General features: G+C 41.2%; 1 protein-coding gene across 4 annotated transcripts in view; it reads left to right on the top strand.

Annotated features, from left to right (window-relative positions):
- The window catches only part of mdh1b (malate dehydrogenase 1B, NAD (soluble)), a 54257-nt gene extending 37974 nt beyond the window's left edge, over window positions 1–16283 (top strand). For 2 of the 4 annotated variants that reach the window (XM_048535170.2, XM_048535168.2), the window contains exons 7-10: window positions 3879–4054; window positions 5957–6096; window positions 7334–7487; window positions 10710–11066. In XM_048535170.2, the coding sequence (XP_048391127.1) occupies window positions 3879–4054; window positions 5957–6096; window positions 7334–7447 (430 nt within the window). In that variant the 3' untranslated portion in view covers window positions 7448–7487; window positions 10710–11066. Of the gene's footprint in view, window positions 1–3878; window positions 4055–5956; window positions 6867–7333; window positions 7488–10709; window positions 11067–14961 lie in introns of those variants that run through there. The other 2 variants (XM_048535169.2, XR_009445924.1) reach the window with 2 other exon arrangements.
- The last annotated feature ends 1026 nt before the right edge of the window (window positions 16284–17309 follow it).

Here is a 17309-nt window from a genome sequence, read left to right as displayed (position 1 = left end):
CAGCTTTATCTCAAAGGAGGCAATGTTCTCAACACAGGGTCTGCTGACGGATGATCAACTTTGTACATGGGAATGAGTGACAGGAGGCTCAGACGTTGCTGCACGCCACTGCTGATCCATGTACACTGTTGGTGCAAGATGTCTTCCAAGTCAGCCGACATTGCCAGTGACTGTTAATGTGGAGATATTGGTGGAATTTCACAATCTAATGGGCAGAAGTGCTCCTCCCAGGTGACCAATTCCTTGGTTGTCAGGGTCACCACTTAGGACCAATTTGCTACTACTGATGAGGCCATTCAGAATCAATTGTTAAGAAGAGTCATGTTGGACTTGAGGTATTAACTTTGTTTCACATGTGACAAATGCTGACAGACCTGATGAGTTTCTCCCGCAATCTGTTTTTTTTAATTCAGATGTCCAGTATCTGCAGTATTTTGTTTTTATTAGAATTAGAGGAGTCTCAGATTTTCTTTCTGGAATCCAATGGGATCAAGGAGTCATGAACTCCACACATGTGACAGTAAAGGTGTCTTGAGATCAGCTTGGAGTATTCATCGGTTGGAAGAGATTCCTGCTGTGCAGCATTCAGCTGGCTTGTAACCACTGGGAGTTATATCGTTTATGGATATCTGTGTAAGATATCCTGGAAGCTGCCATGATTCTTTAATTCTGCATCAGTCATTGCCTCCCATAGAGCTTCACACCCAAAAACACAGTCAGCAAATTAGACCCTGCGGACAAAAAGCTACTCTCCTAAGGATGTGGCTGTGGACACTTTTAAGAAATCCTACATGTGACGAGCAGGAGAGATTTGACTGAAGCTAACTGAGTACAATAGTGGTCCTTAAGCAAGCAATTAGGTTGCTGAGAGTGCATCTCGGTGCCAAGTCAGTTTGCAGTTTGTGTCCTGCTCAGTCCTGATGTTAGGTCTTGGCCCAAAACATCGACTGTCCTCCAGCTCTGATGCTGCCTGACCTGCTGTGTTCCTCCAGCTCCATACCTTATTGTCTGCGGTTTGTGTACCTGCCTTTGCTGTCCTGAATAACAGTGGTGTGGTGTGCTATGCTTGTGCAGCATTGTGCAATAGAGCTGACGGGGGAAGGATGAAGATAAAGACAGCTCTACATTTAACTCCCTAGGGAGGTGACTTAAATTTTTGGTATAATTTTCAAATTCCTGCATTCTTCCACTCATGCGTTTTGCTGTTTTTCACTTCACTACTGATGGCCCCTCATTTCACCTTTACTGGCCTGCCCTCTCAGTTCCCACCAACTTCATTCCTCTAAAAAAAACTCTCAAAATATTTTTCTTCAATTGTGTCTTACTTTCCCCAACTACTTCCTATTTTTAAATATTGTACTTTTGTTTAGCATCTGTTACTTTGCACACGTCACTATAAAGCATGCAGTATGCATGTCCTTGGATAAGTAGTAGTGTAGAGTTATAAATTGGTGTCTGTTAGTGCTAAAGCAGCAGCACAATTGTAATGTGCAGTAATATGTTCTGCATGACCATTTGATTTATTAAATTATTTCAAGGTATTGATAACGAACATAATGAGTAACACAGACAATTGAAATCTTTACATTTTAAGAGTGGGGCATGCAAATGGTGATAATTAGGAACTGTAATTTTGTGGGACAGATCAGAAGATCTTTTTGCCTGTCAGTTATCATTTATGTATTTGTATTATATTTTGAATTGCTCAGACTTGGAGCTGAGAAGATTGTACTTAATTTACTATGCATGTATTAAACTGTGACACATGAATTGGATTTCATCCTATAAAGAGATGCCTCCTTCAGCCACTATTGACTGTAGTGAAGTGATAGCTCATTCTTTAACATGCAGGAAAAATTGATAGGATTTAAAAATAAATAATGGCAAAATATACTGTCATGCAGCAATATGAGACTAGTTCGTAAGGACTGTTGTGATTCCTTCCACATTGCCCGTACAGTGAAAAATTGAGCCACAGCATGACAACAGGAAGGTCAATTAGCCACTTGTAAGCTGGAGGTGCAGTTCCACCCCTCAATGAATAAAGTCTTACTGCCGAGGCCCCCCTAAGAGCTTCGGTTGAGTTGAGGGTGGGTAGGCCACTCTACTCCTCCCCTTCCGCACATAGGTCAGGGGTAGATGGGTGCATGGTTTGATATTTCTGGAGGATTTTGTAGGCTTCCCCTCCACTGCCTGCAAACTCATAGGCAGGGGACCAGAAAATTCTGCCCAGCGTTTTTGTTTAGAAGAGTTCTGGCTTATTAATGATTAATTGAGCTTTTGGCAGGATTTCTAAACCAACCATGAGTTTTTTTTCTAAAGAAGCCAGGTGATTTTTAGACCAACTGTCTTGATTTTTAACAGCTTTTCTCTTGGTTTGTGAAATAGTTGGTTTGGCATGTTTGGTTTTATGAAATGTCATTAGTAGTTTCAGTCCTGTTGTTAGATAGGTGTGAGCTCATGACACCAATATCGCTATTTATTCAGTATTCTGGAGTCAATTAATTCCATCTTTTCAAGGAGAAAGAATATGATCAAGACCATCCCAGAAGCCTCCACTTCATAACCAACAACGATCTTCAGCAATCACATCTCTAACAAAGAAATCTCCTCCAAAGTCATCTTTTCTTTTCGCCATCAAAAGCCCCATCAATTTTCTGATCGCAGGCTTAGGATGAGGGCTTTAATTGGAGAAATTCAGGAAAGTAACGTAGTTCTCCTTAGACCAGAGAAAGATAAGGGGTGATTTAATAGAAAGGTTCAAATTTTTGAAAAGATTTAACAAAATAGTTAAGATTGAACTAGCAGGTGAATCGGTATCCTGTGGATGCAGATCTAAAATATTTGGGAAACAAATTGTGAAGGAAGGAAGATGAGGAGAATTTATTTTAAACAATGTTGTCATGTGTATTTTACAGTGAGAAAACAATAAAAATACAGCGAATAGCTTTTCCACTGTTGCTACATATGATGTGTTAAATCAAGCTAGCTTCCAAGCTCAGTGGGTTATAGGGAAGGTAAATGGAATGCTGCCTTTATTTCAAATGGAATGGAATATAAAAATGGGAAGGTTTTGCTAAAATCAAACAAGGCACTAGTCACAGTTTTAATATTTTGAAAATTCTGGGCTCCTCATCTGGAAAAAATGTTTTGGCATTGGAGGCAGTCCAGAGAAGATTCACTAGGCTTACACTAGATGTGAGGACTGTCTCATGAGGAGGGGTTGAGCAGGTTTGGCCTGTACTCATTGGAATATAGAAGAATGAGAGGCAACCATATTGAAAAATACAAGAGTCTTAGGGGACTTAACAGTGTAGATCAGCAAAGGTGTTTCTCATTGAGGGAGAATCTAAAACCAAAGGGTATAATCTCAGAATAAAGAGTCACCCATTTTTATACAAAGATGAGGAGGAACTTCTTCTCTCAGAGGCAGTGAACTTGTGGAATTCTTTACTGCAGAGGCTGTCAATGCTAGATCGTTAAGTAAAACCAAGGCTGAAATTTACAGATTTTTAATCACTTAAGGAATCAAGCGTTATGGGGAAAAGGCAGGAAAGTGGATTTGAGGATTATCAGATCAGCCATGATCTCATTGAATTGTGTAATAGACTCAATGGGTTGAATGACCTACTTCTGTTTCTATGCTTATAGTCTTTTAACTTGATGATTTCTAGCCTCCCATTCATGTGTGTCATGCCTTTCCTGCCAGTAATGCTTTGATTCATTTGTCACACTGAAATTGCTACTTTAATTGCAAGTTGCTGCATGCGAGTTATTCATTCAGCATCACTCACTGAAAATAGTTATCAAGAAATAGCTTACGTTTGCACTCATTATTACCTGTCATTGAGTATGATTGCTTGAAACTTTTGTTGCAGAAATTGGATAGAAGAAGAATTTGTAGAAGAATTGCACACACATCGATCAAAAATTCAAGCAGCATTGAAACACCACCTAGGCATATCCACTACCATTGCGATATACAATGTCTTGAATTGGTGGTATCATGACTCACCACCAGGGGAGTTTGTATCTCTTGGAGTTGTCAGTCAAGGTGAGCCATCCTATACAGAAATATCTTTTCTTTCTTCCATTTCCTTTGCTCTTCATCAACTCACTCATGTAGGGCAAGAGACAGTTCTGTAAGGAATTACTGATTTCAATGCTTCATGTGGAAAGCACAAAGAACAGTACAGCACAGGATCAGGCCATTTGGCCCACCAAGCCTGAGCTGACACATGTTCCCTTTCTAAACAAAACCTTTTGCTCTACATGGTCCGTATGCCTCTATTCCTGCTTATTTGTTTATATGTTAGGATGCCTCTTAAATATTACTATTGTATCTGCTTCCACCACCTCCACTCACAGTGCATTCTAGGCATCCTCTGTGTAAAAACCTGCCTCTCACATCTCACTTAAACCCTCTCCCTTTTACCTTAAACCTATGTCCCCTAGTAATTGACATTTCTACCCCGGACGAAGAGCTCTGACTATCCATTCGATCTATGCCTCTCATAATTTTTAAACTTCTATCAGATTGCCCTTTCAGCCTCCGATATTCAAATGAAAATAAACCAAGTTTGTCCAATTTCTCCTCATAGCTAATACTCTGCAATCAGGCAACATCCTGGTAAACCATTTCTCTACCGTATACAAAGCCTCCACATCCTTCAAATAGTGTGGTGACCAGAATTGTATGCAATATTCCAAATGTGGCCTAACTAAAGCTGCAACAAAAGTATCATCATTTAGCCCATATAGTCCTATCCTCAGTTATAAGTTTGAGACTTCCCAGCAGGAGTTTCAGGGGAACACATGGTTGATCTCTCTGCGTTCTAGTTCAGGAGGGATGAGATTGATTGCTGGGACCATTCCCTCTGGGACACCCTGGTCCACTCTTCTTTCACCCCCAACAATACCCCACGGTCCCATGGCACCTTCACCTGCAAGTGGCGAAGGCACAACACCTGCCCATTTACCTCCTCTCTCCCCACTATCCAAGGGCCCAAATATAACTTCCAGGTGAAGCAACAAGATGAAGACCCCAAGTTCCCATTTAATTGAATCAATTAGTGGTAACTGGCAGTTGAGCCGGTGAAAAAATCCCTCTCATGTTGACTTGGAGTGGCAGAACGCTGTTCTGGATTTGGGGTTCTTGCCTGTCAACAGGAGAGCCAGTGAGAGACTGTTGGTGTCTCTTGTCAGGAAGACTTGCTGGGCCACAAGCCAATCCAGCCAGTGGTGAGTCCACCCATAGGTGTAGTTGGAATCTCACCTTACCGCAAAGCCAGACCTCGGGAATGGAAGTCCCAACTACAAAAAGCTGATAGTCACTTGGAGTCTAGCAACAATTGCGCTCATCCCCACTTTGCCTTTCACTAAGATTATGGCTGATTTGATAGCTCCACATTCCTGCCTACTCCCAATAACATTTCACCCCTATGCTTATCAACAATCTATCTATCCTGGCCTTATAAATATTCAAGGGAATTTTAAGGAGAGTTCCGAAGCCTCCTGACCCTCTGAGAAAAGAAACTGTCCTCATTTCTGTCTTAAATGGGCAACCCCATTTTTTTAAACAGTGACTCCTATTCAATTCGCCCTGGTGTTCTGACCAATATTTGTCTCTCAACCAAAATCACTGAAACAGATTATCTGATCATTTTCACAACACTGATTATGGAACACACCGTACACAAATTGGGTCACCTGTTTCCTACATTACAGGGGTGATTAGACTTTTAAAAAGAGGTTTATTTGCTGGAAACTGCTTCAAAATGCCTAAGGATGTGAAAAATTCAATCCAGTTATGTGGATCAGCACACCCTGAGAGGAAATTAACCTTTACCCCTTCCCCAGGTTTCTGAAAATTTCTATGACTGCATCACGATCAGTTCCTATAAGGCAGTCCTGAAATATTTAATGAGATGCAGCATCTTTTGATCCTGTGCTCCAGGTGATTTTGGCATTCCATCTGGCCTCATTTTCTCTGTGCCAGTTCGATTCTGTGGTGGAAAATGGGTGATTCAGTCACAAATTGAGATTAGTGAGGAAACAAAAGACAAACTGAAGGACATTGTTCAAGAACTGAAGATGGTAAGGCCTCAATAGCAATAGCAGTTTATTTGATCTTGCCGAACAAAGTGCCCCTATCCAATGCCAACCTGATGAAGGAGTGCTCAGTGTATTGTCAATTCAGTATCAGCCATAGCCCTGTTGGCAGCATTTTCACCTCAGAAGCATCTGTAGGTTGTGAGTTCAAATCTCACTGCCGGACCTTAGCACAAAAATCAAAGCTGACACGCCAGTGCAGTACTGAGGGAATGCTAAAGATGATGTTTTCTGAATGAGACATTAAACTGAGCCCTGACTGCCATCTCAAGACTCTACATGACTACTTTGAATAAGCAAGCAAGCAATTTCTCCCTTCAAGCACAGAGAATGGTGGAGAAACTCAGCAGGTCTGGCAGAATTTGTGTAAAGACAAACAGAGTTAATGTTTTGAGTCTGGTCAGAACTGATGAAGAGTCAAACCACACTTGAAACATTAACATTTTTCTCTCTCTCTCCACAGATGTTGCCAGACCTGCTGACTTTCTTCACCATTCTCTGTGTTTGCTTCAGATTTCGAGCATCGGCAATATTTTGCTTTGAGTCAAATGATTTCTCCCTGTTTGATCAAATTTATTCTCATTCACCATTTTTAAAAGTAGATTTCCTGGTCATTATCACATTGCTGTTCCCGGGAGCTTGCTGTACATTAATTGACTGTTTTATTTCCTGCACTACGACAGTGACTACATTTCAAAAGTACTTAATAGGCTGTAAAGCACTTTGAGGTCTCAAGTGGTTGTGAAATGCGCTATGTAAGTTGAAGTCTTTCTTTTCTTTGTATCTATGCGCTCTGTGCTAATGATTCCTTAATGTGGCTTGGAGTCAAATTTTGCTTGGTAACACCTCTGAAAAATGGCTTGGAATATTTTACATTGTAAAACAGGTTGTTATTTGATGGAACAATTATTTAAACAGAAGAATAAATGGACTTTGTGTTGAATTGCATAATACATTTTTCTAGCATTTGAGACAGGTCAAACAGCTGTATCATTAATATACATGTACCAGTACCATACCTATTCCTGTCCTCGAAGGTCACTTAGTAAGGCTGAGGAGGCAACAAGGAGAAGAATGTCTTTCTCATATTAAATTGTAATGGGCAATCAATATTGAATTTGACGGCATTACTTAGATTCTTTGAACAAATTATGAAGTAGTATTGTTTGAATTTTTTCATTTCACTCATTTGTTTTTATTAAATTCTTACTCCATCTCACAGGAGCACAATTTTAATTTCTCTCATGAGAAGGAAACGGAGGCAAAATCCAATTTCTTGCCTGGTCTAGAAGGAAAATTGAAGATAAGAAGCACCGATCGAGTAGCCTTTTTTTAAACGGATGTTTCAGTTCTTGTGGAAGAACAGCAACAGACAGGTAGTTATCCATCACTCATTTGATTACACTGCATATGCAAGAGTATGAACTTAGGAAAATCAGAGGAATTTCAAGTTGTTAAAGAGACTCTTTTTTTTCCATTGAAACCACAATTGAACTTCTTGGTTTGCAAGGGGAAATTATATGCTTAGAAGAGTGTGAACAGCAACTTAATTCAAACCCATCGCAGCACAAAGGAGGTTAGACTCTGAACATGGTGTTAAACACCAACAGAGAAATCCAGTCCTCAAGGTGCAACATTGATCAGGCATCTAGAATTATGGTAGCAGACTCACATGGATGGAAGACTTGTGTCCTCACACATTGCAGAAAAAGTGGGCTCAATAGCATTCACTCTTTGAACACTACAACATTCCTTAAGGTGTCAAAATAGCATCCATTGTATGTTTCTGTCATAAAGTATCCCAGACAACGTGTTTAAAATGGGTTAATACGTGCACACTTAATGCCTGCTAGAAATATACAGAGTAGGCAGATCATGATGCAAATCAGTGTGCAATGCTAATTTAACAGCAACACTACTATTTTGGAGCTCCACACTCCAGCTTACACCCTCTCTTAACCTCCTACACCTGAATATGCCTTTTACACGTGAAGAATCCATTACCAGCACTATTTAAAGAAATCGTCATCTTACAAGCCAGTTACTGCACTTATTTATACTAGCTGTTGCTGCAATTCTAAACATTATATGTGTTTTTCCATACTTGTTAAAAAAAAAATCAAGAGTAGTGGCTGAGCTGACACTGAAGATCTTCCTATGGTCATGTGTTGGCTTGGCTACATAGTTAGTTTCAGACAAGGGCAGTGGCCTTTAGGACTTCCCATGGGCATTGATCATGATTAGTGGAATGCGCAGAGCAGCATAAGTTGCTGGAAGATGTTGATGGGGAAGGGCTGTCAAGCTGGAGACTATATTCATAGAAGGACTTTAGAAAGCAGATTTATGGAGAGCAAATTGCAGAAATGCTGCTGTCACCAAGTAGCCCTTTTGCACACTGAGCCACAATGGCAGGAGTTTGAATTTCCATAAAAGCAAGCTGAGATTTCACTGCAGCAGACAGACATTAGGCTGCAATGGAAGCTGAGACATTAGCATTAGATAGTACATCATGGTTGGCACCCATGAGCCTATAGGTGACTGCCATTTCCACATTGAAAAGGATGGGCTCCAAGGTCTATACATAGCCCCATCCAAAGCCATATTTCCCAAGCTCATTTATCTTCAAACCAGGTTTTCTGACAGACTTTTCAGTGTACTGAGTATATACACACATCAACCTCCTGTAACGTGGTTCTTTGAGACACTCACCTGAAGTCTCTACAGCAGAACTAATGTGGAAACTTATGCACCAGTGAGTTTGTATCTGTGCTATACTTCCCCTATCTCCAGCCTCACTCCTCCATTTGTGTGTGCAAAATATCACTTTGTGTGGATCTCACCTCGAAACAAACCTCTTAAATTACCTGCAATATTAGTCTTTGAATTGGTGGCTATTATTCTGAAATTACCTTCTTCTCTCCCCACTTGCTGTTCCCACTCAGGTTGCAGTTCCTGGGTAATTAAAATGAAATGGGGCAAATGTTGGGCATGGTGAGAGGTTAGGAAGTACATACTTATACCACCGGCAATCTGTAAGACGGAATAGAATTAGAGATAAGGGAGAAGTGGTAGAGAAGGAGGTACAGATGCAAAGTTACTCTCACCTTCAATAGATTCCTCTTGTAAGAGAATCTGGGACTGGGGCTTTCTGTTTCAAAATAAGAGATCACCCATTTATGGCAGGGTCAAGGAGATTTTTTTTCCTCACAGAGGATCAAGAGTCGAAAAGTGAAGAAAGTAGAGTCCTTGAATATTTTTAAGGCAGGGATAGATAGATTCCTGGTAAGAAAAAGGGTGAAACGTTATCAGGGTGGGTGGGAATGTGGAGTAATCAAATCAGCCATGATCTAATTGAATTTCAGAACAGGCCTAAGGAGCTGAGTGGTCTACTCCTGTTCCTAAACTTCATGTTTATATTCAGCGATGCCAATGTCCTCAGTTCGTTGATTTCTTTCTTATAGAGTCCACTATTGTCCCTCCTCCATGACATGCCTGTCCTCCTCCCATTAGCTCCTGATTGTGTATCACCTTTTCCATCAAAAACAGGGAAGCATGTCAGGGTACAGTTTGTTTGGGTGATGGAGCTATCGTGATTGAATTGTCAGCATAGTGTGCACACTGTGAGAGATGGCTTACAACAAGTGGTAAATCTGAGCATGTGCTGAAACATTTGGATATTGAATATGAGTCCTATTAATAGAGTTTGTTGGGAGGTGAATGCTGGGAAGAAAGGAATTGAGAAGCTGCCTAGTGACAATCTCCGCTGGCAGTCAAGCAATCCAGGCAGGCTACAAGGCCTTCTCTATTAGGTTGGCCGCTTCTGCAACTGCATGTCCCTTAGCTCTCGACAACAGTGGCTTAGGAGGGCATGGTTGGACTCATAAACATAAAAGGTTGAAGACTGAACACCGTCTCTCACCCTTACTTGCAATGGAAGACTGGTATTCCTTCTTTGCTGAATGGCCTCCTCTTGGCAAGTTGCAGTCTATTTTCAATCTAGGAATTGTGCGTAACATGGATGAGGTGATAAACTGGAAGAACATATATGACCAAAAATGGGGATGATTAAAAGGTAAAAGATTAATCTATCCTTATGTGTTTATTGTGCAAAAAAAATTATTCATTGAAAACAGCAAACTTTAACTATTGTTTCTGAGATAGTAGGAACTGCAGATACTAGAGAATCTGAGATAAAAAGATGTAGAGCTGATGAACACAGCAGGCCAAGCAGCATCATAGGAGCAGAAAGGCTGACGATTTGGGCCTAGACCCTTCTTCAGAAATGGGAAGAAACATTGGAAAATGTCCTAGGCCCGAAATGTCAGCCTTCCTGCTCCACCGATGCTGCTTGGCCAGATGTGTTCATCCAGCTCTACACCTTGTTATCTAAGCTTTAACTATTCTTAGCTTTAAATCAGTGACCTAAGCAAGCAAGTCATAAAAAAGAATAAGAAATTTTTCACTTTGACCTATTAATTTATGAAACAAGAGGGAGAGGGAGGTTGTAGTAATAGGTTCGGTTAGATACGGGTGCTTGGATCAGGAGTAGACTGACTTCCTTCTGTCAAAATGACAAATTATTTTCTGTTCTGTTACAGGCTGTGAATTGGGCCATATTTACTGTTCTCCAGCTCCTCAGAAATGTTTTGGAACACAGGATCGAAATGGCTTTGTTCACTAAACGGCTATTGTGCAATGTTTAAAGAATAGATCACATGATTGAATCATCTTTCAAAATAGGTGTCTCACTGTTGAGAGTCATTAAAAGAAAAGTTCTAAGGGCTTTGGTTTAACTTCTCGTATAAGTTTTTGTGTTAGCTCAAGTTATCCTGGTTTTGTTGAGATGGTGCTTGTCAATGACTTAATCAGGGTGCGAGGAGATACTGAATGCAGTGGAGGGGGTGAGGGATCAATGTCATTTGAAGTATGGTAATTAAACTAGCATCCCACAGTGACCTTATGATGTCAGTGATTTATGTTTCACCTCATGTGTGTTAGTTGGTTTAATCATCTGGCCAAAGCAATTATCCTGAATATGTATAACACACACAGATATGAGAAGAACAGGAGGACTCCAAGACCTGCCGCTGCTCATACTAATGAGCAGAACTCATGCTTCCTCCTTCCCACCCTTCAGTAATCCAATACTTTAGAACTAGCAAAGAAACACAAGAAAAGGGCCGGGGTGGGGGGGAGAAAGTTCTGGATGGAATCTTCCCAACCCCTGAACCACGAGGGCTTTGACAAGTCAGTTGAGATAATATGGTGAGATCAGAAAAATGGAATTCTCAATGCAAGAAGTCCAATTTTCCAAGTGTTAATGGCAAGATGAGAATCTCAACAGTAACCAGTGAAAGACCTATTTGCATGCAATAATATGTCATTATTACTTAATCTTGTCCCATTTCTGTGTAGTTTGCTATTTTCACAGGCAATGGAGAGAAGCTAGGCAGTGAGAATTCCTTAAATGGCAGTGAGAGCAGGTACCTGGCAGCTCCAGCTCTCTGCTTGCTCCTCCAGGCCTACACCTCAGTGCTTTGAGGGTAGCAACTGCCCGCATCCGCCAGCCAAGGAGTTTGGCATCGGCCCACACCAGCCTCACCACCTCATCATGACACATCTTCGAAGAATAGAGTACACCACTTCAATATTGCACTTTGGAACTCACAGACATCTTACATCACAACATTGCTGCCAGGATACCTTGCACACAAGGACACGCACCCAGCTCATGTATTGGCTACGTCTCAGGGCTCTTGGCTTTCGCTCTTAGCCTGCACTCACTTTGCATGTATTAGGATAATCACCGAATCTCTGCCTTGCCTCTCTTTTTGCCCACTGGCACCTTATTCAGAATGTACAGACACACAGTGCTTCAGTCTCACCTTGATGTTTAGCACAGAAATAAAGCCAGGCAGCTCATCCCATTTGTTGCCAGTGATCAGTCAAGAGGTAGACGTTTTGCCACGCTGCACCATTCTATGTCAATCTCATGTCTGCAGTATGTGCCAGCAGCTTACATGGTAAAGACACTGAATGTGCTTCAACCAAATGACATCATGTGACTAACTAACCTCATTTGTGTCCTGGAGGACTGTCAGGAGGCACCAGCACAGTCAGTCAAGGACAACATCTGATTTCAGTCCACGGTCCTGAGATATTCAGGGTCAGGAGGTCCATATCATGATAGTTGGAGAATGGGCCTTTATCTGCCATTGAGCTGCAGCGCAATCAGTTAGAGATAAATCATGTGCAGAGCAATGTAGATATCAGTCGTAGAGTCAGACATCACAGAAACAGACCCTTCAGCCCACCCAATCCATGCTGACCATAATCCCAAACTAAACTAGTCTCACCTGCCTGCACTTAGCCCATTTCCTTACAAACATTTCTTAATCCTTTTACTTATATTTACTTTTAAATGTAGCTGTACCTGCATCCACCACTTCCTTTTGGAAGTTCAATCCACATGCAAACCACTTTTTGTGTAAAAACAAATTGCACCTTTTTTTTAAAAATCTTTTTCCTGTCGCCTTAAAAATATGCTCCAAGCATTAAAATCCCCCACCCTAGGGAAAAGACACTTGCCATTCACCTTATCTATAACCCTCACAATTTTATAAACCTCTATAAGTTCACCCCCTCAACCTCTTAATGCTCCAGTGAAAGAAGTCCCATCTATCTAGCCTCTCCTTATAATTCAGGGGTCTGGTCAGCCATCAGTAGGTACTGTCCTTTCTAGTTGTTTGCGGGTTTCAGCCAATCATTCCTAGTGGGGAGGTAGTCACTTGTGGGGATTCGAAGCAGCAGGCTGTCGTGCAGAAGGAACAACATTATTGAAAGGAGACAAACCAATGTATAAAGGGTGGGTCTTTTGGGAGAGCAGGAAGTACTGTGGAAGGTGGGTCATTGATGGTCACCACCACCTTGGCTTCAGTGGGAGACAATGTGTAATGATGTCATGACTAAGCTGCATGCCTGGGACTTGGGTAAAGTGAGGAGATGAAGAGTTAAACAAAGGAGCTAGGTGGAGCCATATGGAAATCGAACCCAATGGGGTTGTCAGGGAGGACAAGGCAGAAAAAAACTTGAGAAGCTGAGCTTGATTCAGTCCATGAAGCTCTAGCTTTATTTTTATTCAGTTATAGAATGTGGGTATCGCTGGCTAAGCCAGCATTTATTGTCTATCCTTGATTGCCCTGAGGGCAATTAGGTGTTTGCTGTGTGTCTGGAGTCACATGTAGGCCAGACTAGGTGAGGATGGCAGTTTTCTTCCCTAAAGGATATTACTGAATGAGATTTTTCCTGACAATGGGAAATGGATTCATCATTAGACTCCAGATCTCAGAAATGTATTGAATTCAACTTCCACCATCTGCCATGGCAGGATTCGAACCCAGTACATTACCTGGGTCTTCAGACTCATAAGAGGTGAGAATCAATCCTGCACCTTTAACAGGCTATTCCTGGCTTGCAATGTTTGAACTGGTGCAAAGGAGGGAATTAAATATGGCTCCAGTGGTGTGAATCCAGGAAGGTCCTGTCCATGGTGGCCACTTCCTTGACTGGTAAATGCACGATCGCTAGAACACAGCTGCATAGCGGTGTAGCAATTACATGAGCGAGCAGCAGACAATCACGTGAGATAACTCACTAGAGATCACAGAGTGAAACCTTCCATGAATCCTGCTCAACCCAAAATTGACACTTGACCAATTGTGGGTAAAATTCTGTCCTCTACAACAAATGTCAGTGGAATCTGCTAGAAGATTCATAACTTATGCCCTAAGGCATCAAAAGAAGCTTTGGGAGACTATGATAATGATGTGGTGCATCTCAAAGTAAAGGGGAGCAACTCCCACATTCCAATGTCAACAAAAATGGCTTCTTCCCTCGAGAAATTATAAGGTCCTTTTTTTTAGAAAAGGCTCATATTATCATCAGTAATCTGTTCTGCAGCCTTCTGGGAGAAATAAATCTTGCAGCGTCCAACCACACTCTTTTCTCACCTATGCTCCCTGATCTCATTGCTGGCTGCTCACAATGCTGATGGTGTGGTCTGACCAAGCTTCTCTACAATTGTACTAAGACATAGATACTCCTTTATGCTAACTATCTTAAGGCCAGCATGCCATTTGTCTTCCTAGCTTGCTTGTTGGATGTACATGCTAGTTTTCAGTCACTCATGAGCAAGAACACCCCTGTCTCTTTGGACATCAACACTTCCCAATTTCTTACCATATAAGTACTCCACATTTGTCTTTCCTACCATGGTGGATAACTTCATTTTTAATGAAAGACAAAAAAAAGTAAGGAGAAGCTGACTCCATTGATGGTAAACAGAGGACGCAGATTTTCATTAATTTGTCAAAGAACCGGAGGGAAGATGAGATGTTTTCTTAAATAGTAAGCTGTTGTGATTGCCAATTCACCTAGATTCAATAATAATTTTCAAAAAGGGTATTGGATATTTGCTTGACAAGGGAAAATGTGCTGACCTATGGAGAAGAAAAGGATTTGCATAGCTCCAAAAGCCAACAGACACAATGTTGCAAATGGTCCCCTGTGCTACATGATATTGATATTGACATTGATTTACTATGAATATAATTACGGTATAAATTTCCCAGTGAAGCGGCAACAATTCCATCAGCATTAACTGTAGTATTGCTAATGAATGCCCAAAGTGGTAATCCATTGATGCAACTTATCATTATTGATGATAGCTGTCACAATTGACTGTCAACTAACAATGAGTCTGTGTGCATGGTTTCCAGCCTGAGAGCACTTAACTTGAAAGTTTACTTCAGAAGAGTCTTCAAATTACAAGTTATATTTCTTTCCTTTTAGAGTTATTCTTAAAGGTTGGTAAAGGACCAACCTGTCCCAAGTCAAGTTCCAGTCCATCCCACCATTAGGATCAATGGAGAAATCTTCCGAAACTTGGAGCATTTCCCTTACCCGGGAAGCTACCTCTCATTTAAACGTGATATTGATGCTGTGATTCAACAACAAATCCAAACCGCAGGCACGCTTTCAGATGCCTAAGGATGAGAGTCAGTTCTAATACCAAGATCTTTGGGTCAGGCTGTCATCCTTCTGACTTTTTTACATGGCTCCAAACCCTGGGTGCATATAGATGCCACTCACAACCCCTATGAAGTACCATCAATGTTGTTTGAGATGGACTCCCTGTATTAGATGGGTTAGCAGGCATACTAACACCAGCATCCTTCAAGCAGCCACAATTACTAGCATCAAGGCTATGGTCATTCAAAGCCAACTCCGCTGGGCTGGCCATGAGCTTAGGCTGCCTGTGTTCCAACTACCAAAGCAAATCGCCTTCAACCACTTCATAGAAGGTACTTGGGTAGGGGCCAGGTGGGGGTAAATCAAAAGAAGTGCTTCAAAGGCTCCCTGAAGGCTGTCCTTAAGAAATGCAACATAGATGTCAATGCATAGGAGATCCTAGTTCAGAAGAAATTGACTCAGAGGAAACCCCTTTAGGAAGGGCCATAATTCTTTGAGAACACCCGTTGACAAGGGGAAGTATGGAAAATGAACTGGAAAAAGGCATGTCGATAATCTCAAGGCCTGCTAACACCATCATCTCTGAACTCTCCATGTGCCCTTCACCATCTTGACTTGGAAATATATCACCATTCCTTCAGCGCCACTCGGGTCAAAATTCAAGAACTCGCTTCCTAAGTACTGTGGGTGTACCTACACCACATGGACTGTGACAGTTGGAGGAGTCTACTCACTGCTGTCTTCTCAAGAAAAATTTGGGATAGGCAATAATAGACGGCCTGCTAACAATATACATATCCTAAGAGTGAATATTATTCAGAAGGTGGGTAATCAGGAAACTGGTCAACATTTTGTATTTGGAGCAGGTGTATCAGTTTTGGTGGCCTTTTCTCATATGTTCAAGACGCATCAGAAGCAACAGAACTCCAGCAGTGGCCTAACCAATGCAGAAAACTATTCATGGTTACATCAGCAACAAATATCAGGTTTGATCAAGACACCAGAAATAAACGAGCACAAGAGATTTTGGGGGATTGTGGGTCTGGATGAGGTTTATAGAGATTGGGAGAAAAAAGACACAAAGTAATTGAAAAATTAGTGATAATGTTAGCATTTCAGTCAGCTCGGAATTTAACAGGCCTCAGTGCCTAGAATTAAAACTACTTATAAAAAATGTTTAACGAATTATATTTAAAATAAACTGGTGAAAGAATCTTACAGCATGTGACGCAAGAAAGTAATACAAAAGACAATACTGTAGACCAATATGGTAAACTTTACTAACCATTGTGTTACTTGGTTAATTTTGACTTTGTTTAACTCTGAAAGTAACAGAGGATCTACAAAATTAATCGAGTCTTCCACCCTTAATAGGCAGCATGCCTACATCTTAGATATAACAGAGTGTGGAACTGGAGGAGCTCAGGCAGTATCAGAGAAGCAGGAAAGTTGACATTTCAGTTTTGAAAAATTTTGAAGAAGGGTCCAAAATGAAATGTCAACTTTCCTGCTCCTCTGATGCTGCCTGTCCTGCTGTACTCCACCAGTTCCACACTGTGTTATCTCTGACTCCAGCATCAGCAGTTCTTACTATCTCTTATGTCTAAATCTTAATTGAGTTCAGAATGGAAACGTTTGTACTCAAGTCAATAGTGCCACCTACTGGCATAAGGACATTATGAGATCAAAAATCTGTCATTTGAAAAGAAGGTTGAGAGTATTGACCAAGCTGTTCAAATCGTGAAGAATCTAGACAGAGCAGGGAGAGACAGAGACAGCAAACAGGAAGCACTTGAGCATTTTTGGACCTATTTGAGAGGAGTGCAGCTCAGATTCACAACAGCTTAAAGGGTTAAATGACAATAGTTTGTGTGAACCTGGCCTGCACTCCCTTGAGTCTAGACGGTTGAGATATAATCTTATAGAAATGCTTAAAATTTGGAGTTTTAAAAGGTAGATGGAAAGAAACTGCATTCTCTGGTGGAAAAGGCAAAGATAAGGAGAAATCTCTTCACCTAGAGGATGCTGAACCTGTGATGTTGTCTACCGCAGAAAGATGTGGAAGTTAAGTCACTAATCTATTCAAAAGAGAAATAGATACATTTCCAGAAGCTAGACATCAAGGTGTTTGAGGAGACAGCGGGAACCTGATTTTGAGATAGAGGATC

This window comes from Stegostoma tigrinum, chromosome 7 (genome assembly GCF_030684315.1).
Source record: "Stegostoma tigrinum isolate sSteTig4 chromosome 7, sSteTig4.hap1, whole genome shotgun sequence".
Lineage (NCBI taxonomy): Eukaryota > Metazoa > Chordata > Chondrichthyes > Orectolobiformes > Stegostomatidae > Stegostoma > Stegostoma tigrinum.
Note: the sequence above shows the minus strand (reverse complement) of the source record. Positions and strands in the feature narration are given on the sequence as shown.